Source organism: Capra hircus, chromosome 12 (genome assembly GCF_001704415.2).
Source record: "Capra hircus breed San Clemente chromosome 12, ASM170441v1, whole genome shotgun sequence".
NCBI lineage: Eukaryota > Metazoa > Chordata > Mammalia > Artiodactyla > Bovidae > Capra > Capra hircus.
In genome coordinates this window covers 73,310,971-73,324,958 of record NC_030819.1, presented here as the reverse complement: position 1 = coordinate 73,324,958, position 13,988 = coordinate 73,310,971, and the positions used below count along the sequence as shown (strand labels likewise).

At 39.3% G+C, this 13,988-nt stretch overlaps 1 protein-coding gene across 2 annotated transcripts in view; it reads left to right on the top strand.

Annotated features, from left to right (window-relative positions):
- DNAJC15 (DnaJ heat shock protein family (Hsp40) member C15) overlaps positions 1 to 12,491 on the top strand; it is an 84,825-nt gene extending 72,334 nt beyond the window's left edge. The window contains exons 6-7 of one of the 2 annotated variants that reach the window (XM_018056779.1): positions 7,660 to 7,718; positions 10,537 to 12,491. In XM_018056779.1, coding sequence (XP_017912268.1) covers positions 7,660 to 7,718; positions 10,537 to 10,554 — 77 coding nt within the window. In that variant the 3' untranslated portion in view covers positions 10,555 to 12,491. The remainder of the gene's footprint in view (positions 1 to 7,659; positions 7,719 to 10,536) is intronic. The other variant, XM_018056780.1, reaches the window with a different exon arrangement.

Genomic DNA, 13,988 nt, shown 5'->3' with positions numbered 1-13,988 from the left:
GTGTAGGAGGGTTCCCTTTTCTCCACACCCTCTCCAGCATTTATTGCTTGCAGATTTTTGGATCGCAGCCATTCTGACTGGTGTGAAGTGGTACCTCATTGTGGTTTTGATTTGCATTTCTCTAATAATGAGTGATGTTGAGCATCTTTTCATGTGTTTGTTGGCCATCTGTATGTCTTCTTTGGAGAAATGTCTATTTAGTTCTTTGGCCCATTTTTTGATTGGGTCGTTTATTTTTCTGGAATTGAGCTGCATAAGTTGCTTGTATATTTTTGAGATTAGTTGTTTGTCAGTTGCTTCATTTGCTATTATTTTCTCCCATTCAGAAGGCTGTCTTTTCACCTTGCTTATATTTTCCTTTGTTGTGCAGAAGCTTTTAATTTTAATTAGATCCCATTTGTTTATTTTTGCTTTTATTTCCAGAATTCTGGGAAGTGGATCATAGAGGATCCTGCTGTGATTTCTGTCTGAGAGTGTTTTGCCTATGTTCTCCTCTAGGAGTTTTATAGTTTCTGGTCTTACATTTAGATCTTTAATCCATTTTGAGTTTATTTTTGTGTGTGGTGTTAGAAAGTGATCTAGTTTCATTCTTTTACAAGTGGTTGACCAGTTTTCCCAGCACCACTTGTTAAAGAGATTGTCTTTACTCCATTGTATATTTTTGCCTCCTTTGTCAAAGATAAGGTGTCCATATGTGTGTGGATTTATCTCTGGGCTTTCTATTTTGTTCCATTGATCTATATGTCTGTCTTTGTGCCAGTACCATACTGTTTTGATGACTGTGGCTTTGTAGTAGAGCCTGAAGTCAGGCAAGTTGATTCCTCCAGTCCCATTCTTATTTCTCAAGATTGCTTTGGCAATTCGAGGTTTTTTGTATTTCCATACAAATCTTGAAATTATTTGTTCTAGTTCTGTGAAAAATATGGCTGGTAGCTTGATAGGGATTGCATTGAATTTGTAAATTGCTTTGGGTAGTATACTCATTTTCACTATATTGATTCTTCCGATCCATGAACATGGTATATTTCTCCATCTATTAGTGTCCTCTTTGATTTCTTTCATCAGTGTTTTATAGTTTTCTATATATAGGTCTTTAGTTTCTTTAGGTAGATATATTCCTAAGTATTTTATTCTTTTCGTTGCAATGGTGAATGAAATTGTTTCCTTAATTTCTCTTTCTACTTTCTCATTATTAGTGTATAGGAATGCAAGGGATTTCTGTGTGTTGATTTTATATCCTGCAACTTTACTATATTCATTGATTAGCTCTAGTAATTTTCTGGTGGAGTCTTTAGGGTTTTCCATGTAGAGGATCATGTCATCTGCAAATAGTGAGAGTTTTACTTCTTCTTTTCCAATTTGGATTCCTTTTATTGGCCCTTTACATTTTAATGTAAGTTAGGAACTATCTCATCAATTTGCATATGCACATTCACAAAGTCACACACAGACCTCCTAGGATATGATTCAGTTCACTCCAGTTCAGTGCAGTTACTCAGTCCTGTCCGACTCTTTGCGACCCCATGAATCACAGCATGCCAGGCCTCCTTGTCCATCACCAACTCCTGGAGTTCACTCAGACTCATGCCCTTGAAGTCGGTAATACCATCTAGCCCTCTCATCCTCTGTCGTCCCCTTCTCCTCCTGCCCCCAATCGCTCCCAGCATCAGAGTCTTTTCCAATGAGTCAACTCTTCACATGAGGTGGCCAAAGTATTGGAGTTTCAGCTTCGGTATCAGTCCTTCCAATGAACACCCAGGACTGATCTCCTTTAGGATCTCCTTGCAGTCCAAGGGACTCTCAAGAGTCTTCTCCAACACCACAGTTCAAAAGCACCAATTATTCGGCGCTCAGCTTTCTTCACAGTCCAACTCGCACATCCATATATGACCCTGGAAAAACCATAGCCTTGACTAGATGGACCTTTGTTGGCAAGGTAGTGTCTCTGCTTTTTAATATGCTGTCTAGGTTGGGCATAACTTTCCTTCCAAGGAGTAAGCGTCTTTTAATTTCATGGCTGCAGTCACCATCTGCAGTGATTTTGGAGCCCCCAAAAAATAACATCTGACACTGTTTGCACTGTTTCCCCATCTATTTGCCATGGAGTGATGGGACCCGATGCCATGATCTTCTTTTTCTGAATGTTGAGCTTTAAGCCAACTTTTTCACTCTTCTCTCTCACTTTCATCAAGAGGCTTTTTAGTTCCTCTTCACTTTCTGCCATAAGGATGGTGTCATCTGCATATCTGAAGTTATTGCTGTTTCTCCCGGCAGTCTTGATTCCAGCTTGTGCTTCTTCCAGCCCCACATTTCTCATGATGTACTCTGCATATAAGTTAAATAAGCAGGGTGACAATATATGATTGGGGTTGCTATAAATCTGTAAGTCTGTATGGAGCAAATTGGCATCTTTATAATAGTGATTTTTCAAATCCATGAACAAGACATCCTTTCATTTATTTCAGTTTCATTCACTCAGTCATGTCTGACTCTTTGTGACCCCATTGACTGCAGCACACCAGGCTTCCCTGTCCATCATCAACTCCCAGAGCTTACTGAAACTCATGTCCATCGAATCAGTGATGCCATCTAGCCATCTCATCCTTGGTAGTCCCCTTTTCCTCCCACCTTCAATCTTTCCCAGCGTCAGGGCCTTTTTGAATGAGTCAGTTCTTTGCATCAGGTGGCCAAAGTATTGGACTCTCAACTTCAGCATCAGTCCTTCCAATGAATATTCAGGGGTCATTTCCTTTAGGATGGTTGGATCTCCTTGCAGTCCAAGGGACTCTCAAGAGTCTTCTCCAACACCACAGTTCAAAAGCATCAGTTCTTAGGCACTCAGCTTTCTTTGTAGTCCAACTCTCACATCCATACATGACTACTGGAAAAACAATAGCTTTGACTTGACAGATCTTTGTTAGCAAAGTAATGTCTCTGCTTTTTAATATGCTCCCTAGGCTGGTCATAACTTTTCTTCCAACGAGTAAGCGTCTTTAATTTCATGGCTACAGTCACCATCTGCAATGATTTTGGATCAAAATGAAGTCTCCCCCCAAAATGAAGTCTCTCACTGTTTCTACTGTTTCCCCATCTATTTGCCTTGAAGTAATGGGACCAGATGCCATGATCTTAGTTTTCTGAATGTTGAGTGTTAAGCCAACTTTTCACTCTTCTTTTCACTTTCATCAAGAGGCTCTTTAGGTCTTCTTCGCTTTCTGCCATAAGGGTGGTGTCATCTGCATATCTGGGGTTATTGATGTTTCTCCCAGCAATCTTAATTCCAGTTTGTGCTTCATCCAGCCCAGCATTTCTCATGGTATACTCCGCATATAAGTTAAATAAGTAGGGTGACAGTATACAGCCTTGATGAACTCCTTTCCTGATTTGGAACCATTCTGTTGTTCCATGTCCAGTTCTAACTGTTGCTTCCTGACCTGCATACAGATTTCTCAAGAGGCAGATCAGGTGGTCTGGTATTCCCATCTCTTTAAGAATTTTCCACAGTTTGTTATGGTCCACACAGTCAAAGGCTTTGGCATAGTCAATAAAGCAGAAGTCAATGTTTTTCTGGAACTCTGTTGCTTTTTTGATGATCCAGAGGATGTTGGCAGTTTGATCTCTGGTTCCTCTGCATTTTCCAAATACAGCTTTAACATCTGGAAGTTCACGGTTCACGTACTGTTGAAGCCTCACCTGGAGAATTTTGAACGTTACACTGCTAGCGTGGGAGATGAGTGCAGTTGTAAGGTAGTTTGAGCATTTTTTGGCATTGCCTTTCTTTGGGATTGGAATGAAAACTGACCTTTACCAGTCCTGTGGCCACTGCTGAGTTTTCCAAATTTGCTGGCATATTGAGTGCAGCACTTTCACAGCATCCTCTTTTAGTATTGGAAACAGCTCAACTATGATTCTGTAACCTCCACTAGCGTTGTTTGTAGTGATGCTTCCTAAGGCCCACTTGACTTCGCATTCTAGGATGTCTGGCTCTAGGTGAGTGATCATACCATCGTGATGACTTGGGTTGTGAAGATCTTTTTTGTATAGTTCTTCTGTGTAATCTTGCCACCTCTTCTTAATATCTTCTGCTTCTGTTACGTCCATACCATTTCTGTCTTTTATCGAGCCCATCTTTGCATGAAATGTTCCCTTGGTATCTCTAATTTTCTTGAAGAGATCTCTAGTCTTTCCCATTCTGTTGTTCTCCTCTATTTCTTTGCACTGATCACTGAGGAAGGCTTTTTATCTCTCCTTGCTATTCTTTAGAACTCTGCATTCAAATGGGTGTATCTTTCCTTTTCTCCTTTGCCTTTCACTTCTCTTCTTTTCACAGCTATTTGTAAGGCATCCTCAGCCAAGCACTTTGCCTTTTTGCATTTCTTTTCCATGGGGATGATCTTGTTCCCTATCTCCTGTACAATGTCATGAACCTCCGTCCATAGTTCTTCAGGCACTCTGTCTCAGAGCTAATCCCCTGAGTCTATTTCTCACTTCCACTGTATAATCGTAAGGGATTTGATTTAGGTCATACCTGAACAGTGCATTCTCTTGGCAAAACTTTATTAGCCTTTGCCCTACTTCATTCTGTACTCCAAGGCCAAATTTGCCTGTTACTCCAGGTGTTTCTTGACTTCCTACTTTTGCATTCCAGTCCCCTATAATGAAAAGGACATTTTGTTGGGTGTTAAGTTTATTTAGGTTAACTTTATTTCAATGAGATTTTTCAGTTTGTAGTTATGCATAATTTGTTAGATTTGTTCCTAGGTGTTGATTATTCAAATGCTATTATGTATTGTGTTGTTTTAAAAGTGTATACTATATAGTTATTTATTTCTAGACCTAAAAAGTTAATTTTTGTTTATATTGCTGTCATATCTACCATTTTGTTAAATTCGGTTATTAATTCTGTGATTTTGTCTTTAGAGCCTTTGATTTTTTTGCTTACTCAGTCATTCAGTTTATGAAGAATGACAGTTTCTTTCTGTTTAGTCCTTTGGGGGAGAGAATGCAGGGGGGCACTGATTATAATGGCCAGAAACTCCAATAAAGTGTTAAATAGAAATGATAGTAGATATCTTTTCCTTGTTGCTTATCTCAGAGCCAAAGGTTTCAGCATTTTACTACTAAGTATGATATTTGCTATATTTCTTTTCATAACTCCCTCTCACATAAAAGAAGTTTCCCTCTATTCTTAGCTTACTTAAAGTTTTTATTGTGAGTGTACGTTTTCTGCATTTGTTTAAGTGATTATACATGTATTCTTCCTTATGTTGATGTAATGAATTAAATTGATTAATTTTCTAATGTTAAAGCCAGTCTTAGATTTCTGATATAAACCTAACTTGGTTATGAATTTAGTCTGATTTGATAAGCTGATATTTGCTTTTGCATCTGTGTTTATCTTGTGATATATTTTTTTATCAGAGTTCGTCTCAAAGAATGCTACTCATAGAAAGAATTAAAATGTATTTTCCTTTTCTTCTATTTTTTAAGAAAAATTTACTGATACAGCTATCCTGGCCAGAATTTCTGTCTGTGGGAAGGTTTTTAGTTACAGATTCAGTTTCTTAAATAGTTACGATTCTCTTGATTTTTCCATTTCTTCTTGTATCATTTCATCTTGATACATTATTTTTCTTAGAATTTATTTCATTTAAATTTGAAATGCATTGCTAGGAACTTGATTAGTTTTTCTCAGAAATCCAACCTTTGGCTTGGTTAATTATCTTGAATGCTAATTTCTATTGTGATATTTTCCTTGATGTTTGGGTTATTGTATATACTTAATATAATCAAGTATATTGATTAATTTCCAAACATTGTAATTCCCTATCTGTATTAACTGATTTTCAGCTTAATTCTACCATTGTTAATTCATGTATTGGTACTTCTCAAACTGTCTTCATAGAGGACTTGTTTTTTGTTTTTTTTTTTCCCCCCCAATCTCTGTTGGGCTGGTAACTTTTGTAAAATATAACAAAAATGATTTTATTAGAAAACTGAAATAAAAAGATATATAAGATCTAAGCCCTAATTTTTCATCATTAGAGTCTACAGATGCACGGTATTATGCTTGGCTGTAATGTTTTCTGAACACTTGCTCTCAGTTTCTAAGCCCAGTTTAGTTCAGTAACTCACTGTGGTTCAGTAACACCTGTACCCCAGCACTGGTCCATGGAACACAATTCAAGTAGCACTGCTTATTGTGACTTGACTCTTTGAAGTTTGTTGAAACTTGCTTTAGAGCTCAGCACATGTGAACTTCAATAAATGTTCTGTGTGCTGTTTAAAAGGCAGTTACTCTGCAGTTGTAGGGTGGAGTGCTTTATGTATGTCATTTAGATCAGGTGTGTTCAGTATTTCTTTTTATCTAACCCTTCCATGGATTACTGAGAGAGGTATAGTAAATCTCTCATTGATTATGGATTCGTGTGTTTCCCCCTTTAGTTCTGTCCTTGTATTTCTTATATATCTTGAACCTATATTATCAGTTCGCTTCAGTTGCTCAGTCATGTCCAACTCTTTACGACCCCATGTATCACAGCATGCCAGGCCTCCCTGTCCATCACCAACTCCTGGAGTCCACCCAAACCCATGTCCATTGAGTCGGTGATGCCATCTAACCATATCATCCTCTGTTGTCCCCTTTTCTTCCTGCCTTCAATCTTTCCCAGCATCAGGATCTTTTCAAATGAGTCAGCTCTTCGCATCAGGTGGCCAAAATATTGGAGTTTCAGCTTCAACATCAGTCCTTCCAATGAACACCCAGGACTGATCTCCTTTAGGATGGACTGGTTGGATCTCCTTGCAGTCCAAGGGAGTCTCAAGAGTCTTCTCCAACACCACGGTTCAAAAGCATCAATTCTTCAACACTCAGCTTTCTTTATAGTACAACTCTCACATTCATACATGACCACTGGATAAACCATAGCCTTGACTAGACGGACCTTTGTTGGCAAAGTAATGTCTCTGCTTTTTAATATGCTGTCTAAGTTGGTCATAACTTTGCTTCCAAGGAGTAAGCGTCTTTTAATTTCATGGCTGCAGTCACCATCTGCAGTGATTTTGGAGCCCCCGAAAATAAAGTCAGCCACTGTTTCCACTGTTTCCCCATCTATTTGCCATGAAGTGATGGGACCAGATGCTGTGGTCTTAGTTTTCTGAATGCTGAGCTTCAAGCCAACTTTTTCACTCTCCTCTTTTCACTTTCATCAAGAGGCTCTTTAGTTCTTCTTCACTTTCTGCCATAAGGATGGTGTCATCTGCATATCATATGTTATCAGATATATTCAAATTTAAGACTGGCCCTTTTAGCACTTTGATATTTCTCCCTTTTATTGGATTTTGCCTTAAAGTGTACTTTATCTGATAATTAGCATACCATTGCCAACTTTACTTTCATTGGTGTATGCCTTTTTATATTCTTTTAGAAAGATCGTCTCAAAAAAAAAAATATGGTATCTTGTAACCAACATATAGTTTGCTGGTTAATTTATTCATCAACCGTATTGAGATATAATTTGCATACAATAAAATATGTATTTAAATGCATGGTTTTTGATGAGATTTGACAAATAGATATACCCATGTAATACTAGCACAATGAAGACATAGAACATTTCAAAGCTCAAAAGGTTCCTTGGTGTTCTTTCTCATTGCTAGCTTCTGCTCCATCTGAAGCAGTCACCATGCTGCTTTCTCCTGCTGTAGATATGTTTCGTGTAAGTGGAATTGTATCATATGTACTATTTTGTGTCTGATTCCTTTGAAGACAAGAAGCAATGCAGAATGTTAGACTAATCATAGCACATTTCCTTATCTCCAGGAGCTTGACCCTCAGTCCTGGCTGACTTGGTAGGCCTCCAGTGCCTTCATACTGATGTGTGTGAATTTTTTTGACGTCTTCTAGTTGGTATCAGTGGGAGGGGTGGTCTAAAACCTAATAGTCCTTGATAGCCCAAAGCTGAAGAGCTCCAGTAGTCATATAGTGAAAGTACAGAGATTCAGAGATCAAGTTTGAGGGTAAGTATTCTAATTAAATGGAATCCAAGAAATCTGAGCAGGACTGAAAGATTCAAAGGTGTATTTTTTCCATTAAATAAAGGATATGTATCCTATATATTTTCTGTCAGTCGAGATTTAGTGCCAGAAACAAGGTGTTTAAAGCAGAAGAGCATTTAGTGCAGGAAATGAATGGTTACAAATTGTTGGGAGGTCTAAAGGAGTAAATTTTAGACTTGGCTGGCAAGAACGGCTCCGCTGGCAATTAGAGAGCTGCTCTGTCAGAGGAGCTACTCATTGACTACCTCAGGGACCACCACTAGAACTGCACAAAAAGCTTAGTTGCTGCCATCACAACACCATGATCTCACTTGCTAGCAGCAGTAAAAAGAGGCCCAGCAAGAAAGCCTTTCTCTTTTCCACTTTCCAGATTTCACAAGAGTGCCTCCCACTGATAGATCCTAATTTGAATCAAGCACTGTTCAATGGGAATATGTGTGTGTGTGTGTGCGCGTGCGAGCGCGCCTGTTGATTGCTCAGTCATGTCCAACTCTGCGACCCCATAGCCTGTGGCCCACCAGGCTCCTCTGTGTCCATGGAGTTCTCAGGCAAGAATACTGGAGTGGGTCGCCATTCCCCTCTCCAGGGGACCTTCTCAACTCGGGGATCAAACCCAGGTCTCCTGCATTGCGGGTGGACTCTACCACTGAGCCACCAGGGAGGCCCCCAAAGGGAGTATAGCAATTGTAATTTTTGGCTTAAGAACTTCCCCAAGTTTTAGGAAGATAGAATAAGGGTAGAATGAGAACTGAACCCAAAGTTTCAGCCGTGCACATAAGTGAAAAGTCCAGTGTCCCTCTCACTAAGAGGGTGAAGGGTAATTCAGTGTTGTTCTGAATAAACTGTCAGTTGTTTCCTCTAGCATTCCCATCAATAAATATAATGTTTAATGAGACTTTCGATCTTCTGTGCTTTTTTTTTTCCCCTTTCTGCTAACTGAGCATATTATGGCCGATGATTGAAATATCCAGAATGCATTTCAATCAATTAAAGGTTATGTTTGAGTTCAATTAATATATTAATATTTGTGGAGGGTATACAAGATACCTGGCATTACCTTGGTAACTCTAAAAATGGAAACAGCTTATCACCAAGAGTGACATTACCTAATTCTGAGATCATTTTCAAAGATATCCTGCTATCAGTTTATTTCATAACCAAGCACATATGGAAACTTGCATCAATTTCATTTCTGATTCTTATTCTGTACTCAAGGACACTCTGATATATTCGTTCCTTAAGTGTTTATAGCGATTCAGATCTTGATGTGAAAATGTCAGTGATCTCCTCAAGGGTAGAAAGCTAAATTTAGCTCCTGGAGCTTGAGTGTCGCCCTTCCGTTGCTGATTTGTCTCCTGCTTCCTTTTTCCTTATAAAATGGATGGTGTGATATCAGTAAAAGGCCGGGATAAAGTCAGGACCGTACACACACCACTGCTGTCTAGATGTTTTTTTTTGTGTGTGGTTTGTTGTGAGCCACTCAGGTCTTAAGATGTTTTCAACAGCTGTGGATCATTTGTACTCAAGGGGGAGAATAAAAAAATAAAAATAAACACAAAGAGACGGGTGAGCTGGACTGTTAGCTTGAGCGTTAAGCATGAAAGTGTTCAGGACTAGAAGTTATAAGGCCTATGACGCTTAAATATTTTTAGTGTGACAGTTTGGGGCCAGTATTTTCATATGTAAGGGAGCTCCTGTTTGTCATTTATAACGATTCTGAATTTGAAATTCACCTCAATTTTCCTCTTCACAATAATTCATTGTGAAGAACTCTGAAAACTGACCAAGTTTTATTTAAGGCACAGCGACTCTGTGCTCCATAAGAATTCTAATGGCACCGTGTCAGAGATCAGGGGGCATACCCTTTAACGTTACTTTTATTATACTGATTTATTATTTATCATATTGTTTACTAATATTGACCAATATTAGTAAAATACTTTTAGAGCTGGGTAGTATATAGTTGCCTTTTTAGCTTATTTTTATGAAAATAATATGGTTTGATAAAACTTTGAAGGCACCCTTGGATTGCTTCACCTCCTTCAGAAAGATAACTTCCTTCATAGAAGAATATTCTTTCCTTAAAAACAAACAAACAAAAAAATACAGTCTTGGAGAAGGACCATTAATTTATTTACCTAACCATCCACTTCAGAAAATTCTCTGGTCAGATATTCGGCATTTGAAAGGTAATGTCTGACCAGTGAAATGTTTGAGTGTGTTTTAAATTACTCCTGATCATAAGTTTATTTTTCTCAGAGATTATTGTTGACTGTTAGGTATCTGTAGTGCTTCATTGAACGAGTTTAATTTATACTGTTGTGATTTCTAGAGAGCTTATAAAAATAATTTGTCAGGGCATGAATGTGTGGGAAAATACCAGAGAAGTCTAATTGAGTGTTTTTCTTCATTTGAGACTTTAAAAAATGTCAATAGTGAAGTGTCTATTAATCCATTTTCTTTTCTTTGTCCTCTCAGGTGGGTCTCCTTACTTAGCAACCAAAATTAATGAAGCAAAAGACTTGCTAGAAGCAGCCACCAAACACTGATGGATGCTCAGGGACCACCCTGAAGGAGAAAAAGGGGGACCTTATAACAATTGCCCTGCAAATTAATCTAAACCATGGCCTTCATAATCTTCATATGTGTACCGACCACAGTCATTTCTTCCATGTCTAAGCTGTGTAATAATAAAAGATGAACAGTCTGGCTTTGTATTATCTTTCAAAGGAGCACATGAAGATTCTAGCACTGATCTTTCCCCCTTATTTTCTTCCTCTCTCTGATAGTCATACGTTTGAAGGCTTCTGTTACTAAGTTCCCCTCATCCCAGCCCCTGCAGCTGTATAATTATCAGTAATATAATTGGAATTTGTGAGCAAGAGTGTAGAATTTCTTGCTCTTATATTTATGCTCACATTGTCCCTTGTTTCTTCAAAGGAATTTAGCACTCTGCCTATGTGAGGTGCTTTAAATGTTGTGAGACGAAACCCTGACTGCCACCCCAGGAAAGTGAACTGAAGCTTGATGGAATTTACTAAAGGGTGTTTTGTAAAGCAGTGGTTAGGAAAGAACGCTGTTCTCCCAGAGATCCCACGGCTGTACCATGAGAACTTGGAGAGCTGCTAAAATGATTAAAGGTTTACAGAATGAGCCCTGTGAGGAAAGCCTGGAAATTGCCGGGATAAGTCTGAGGGATTCATACTTAATTATATAGTCTTCTGGTGCTGTGTATTTATTCAAGTATGCATTCTACAAATATTTATTTACCACCTGTAGCGCGTGAGGCCCTGTAGGGGTCCTCAAGAGTTCCAGGTGTGAACCAGGCATGGATCCTGACCCAAAGGAACTTGAATTTAAAGGAAAGATAAACCACAGGAGTACTGTTAGAGAGGCACAGATGAAATGCCAAAGAAGTTCAAAATAAAAGACTGTTTTACACTGATCGTCAGGGGGGCGTGTCATAGAATCAGTAGCGTAGAGCTGGGCTTTAAAAACAATGAGATATACCATAAGATGGGTGAGGCAGCTTTTCTGAGATGAGTCAGAATTAGCAGAAATAGAGTCTATTAGTTCGATTGGGGTGCAGGGTTTCTCCAACGCAACGGATGAACACACAGTCTGGAAGGGCTGCCCTTGTACAGTGCGTTCAAAGTTGTTTTTTTTTTCCTCAACACAGCCCCTGGTCATCATCACTTTACTGTTCTAAAAGGGAGAAAAGAGAGAGTCAGAATACCAGCATTATTTTCCTGTACTCCTTTGCAATGCTGGGTTCATCCCAGGTAAACAGAACTACTGGGTTTCATCTATCTTAAAATGCTTTTGTAATAGTCTAGACGCATCTTTCACTTTATGACATCCTATAGTTGGGAGTTCTCAGCATTGGTGATATTGACTCATTGAGCTGCTAATTCCTCCTTGTGGGGTGCTCTCCTTTGTATGGTAGGATGATTAGCAGCATCCCTGCCTGTATCTACGAAAGGCCAGGAGCACCCCCTCCGTTGCGACAACTGAAAATGTGTCTAGATATTGCCAGATGTTCCTTGGAGGGCAAAACTGCCCCAGGTAGAGAGCCACTGCTCTAAATGTTAACCGTGTGGTACATAAAATAATGGATGACCTGACTTAAAATTGATTCTTAGAGTCACTAAAATATGGTTCTTGCTTTAAAATCCCCATGTGTGTCACAGGTTTTTTGTGCTTTAGTTTTCCGGTCCACTGCTACCTCTGTACCTTGAATGCCCTGCTGATACCCAGATCTCCACGTGTTCAAAGCCTGGGGATAGTTGAAGGCCAAGCTGAAATGTCTGTCCCTCCTTTTCTGGTGCTTTCAGCAAAAGTAATCCCATGAATTGTCAGCTGTCAGCGAACATGCACTGTATCTGTGTTGGTCACTGCTACATTGACACTCAATAAATATTTGTTAAATGAACGAATACATTCCCATAGCACTTTATTCCTCACATTTGGTACCTGGTGAAACAACTCTTTATGTAACGTGACTTATTTCTTCTACAAAAGTACAAGAACCTTTAGAGCAAGAATCTTGTCATTTGTCTTTGTAACCTCCTAAAGTGTGGGGCACTCAGGAATTTGTAGACATCATAAAGTAGTAAGTACTAAAAAAAAATGGTTTTTGAATACTATGCTTCAAAAAATGTTACCACTAGTTTTGAAGGTTATGCTGTGCAATATTGGGGTACCCTCAGAACATACCTGTTAATTGACATCATTTTCTAGTCCACACTGTGTTCATGAAAATTTAAGTCCCCAGCATTAGCTTGAAATTTCCTTCATTCTGTTCTCCTTTATCTGCTGAGTGTGTGCCCCAAAATCAGACATCTGGTTTTAAGTACTATCCTCCTGTTGCATGATCTGGGGCAATTAATCTGTAAGGCTTTAATTGCCTCATCTATAAAACAGAGAAAATAAAACCCTATCTGAAAAAGGTCCGTCTAGTCAAGGCTATAGTTTTTCCAGTGCTCATGTATGGATATGAGAGTTGGACTGTGAAGAAAGCTGAGCACTGAATAATTGATGCTTTTGAAGTGTGGTGTTAGAGAAGACTCTTAAGAGTTCCTTGGACTGCAAGGAGATCCAACCAGTCTGTCCTAAAGGAGATCAGTCCTGGGTGTTCATTGGAAGGACTGATGCTGAAGCTGAAGCTCCAATACTTTGGCCACCTCATGCGAAGAGCTAACTCATTGGAAAAGACCCTGATGCTGGGAGGGATTGGGGGCAGGAGGAAAAGGGGATGACAGAGGATGAGATGGCTGGATGGCATCACTGACTTGATGAACATGAGTTTGGGTGAACTCCGGGAGTTGGTGATGGACAGGGAGGCCTGGCGTGCTATGATACATGGGGTTGCAAAGAGTCGGATACGACTGAGCGACTGATCTGAACTGAAAAAGGTTGTTATATGGAATAAGGTTGTTATAAAGCATTTAATATAGCAAATGCTCAAAAAATGCAATTATTGCTTCTTTCAGTATCCCCTCTGTGAGAATACCTTGAGATAAGATTTGGTGTATGTTTCAGTAATCACTGATTTTACTCTTGAATTTGCCATTTAAGTAGTACATGGTGGAGACAGTTCATCTCCATTCAAGAAGCATCAACTTGAACTGTTGCCTTGGAGGTTAACTGGGGATGTCACCCTGGAGCCTCTGCACTCCTGTACAGAGGTGTCACCACATCACAGCAGGTGGGGTCTGAGACAGGAAGCGGAAGCTTCACACTCAGCCTGAGTCTGAAAACTGGCAGTTTTGATGGAAAACTCATGGAGCCCCCCAAGATTCAAAAGGAGAAGACATACGGAGAATTGTGAATTAGTGACCATCAAGTGGTTATCACTTTTAATATGTAGCAGGTCTGGATTTTCACCCCCCACCCCACCTTAATCAAATCAGCTAAGGCTTTGCCTTTAA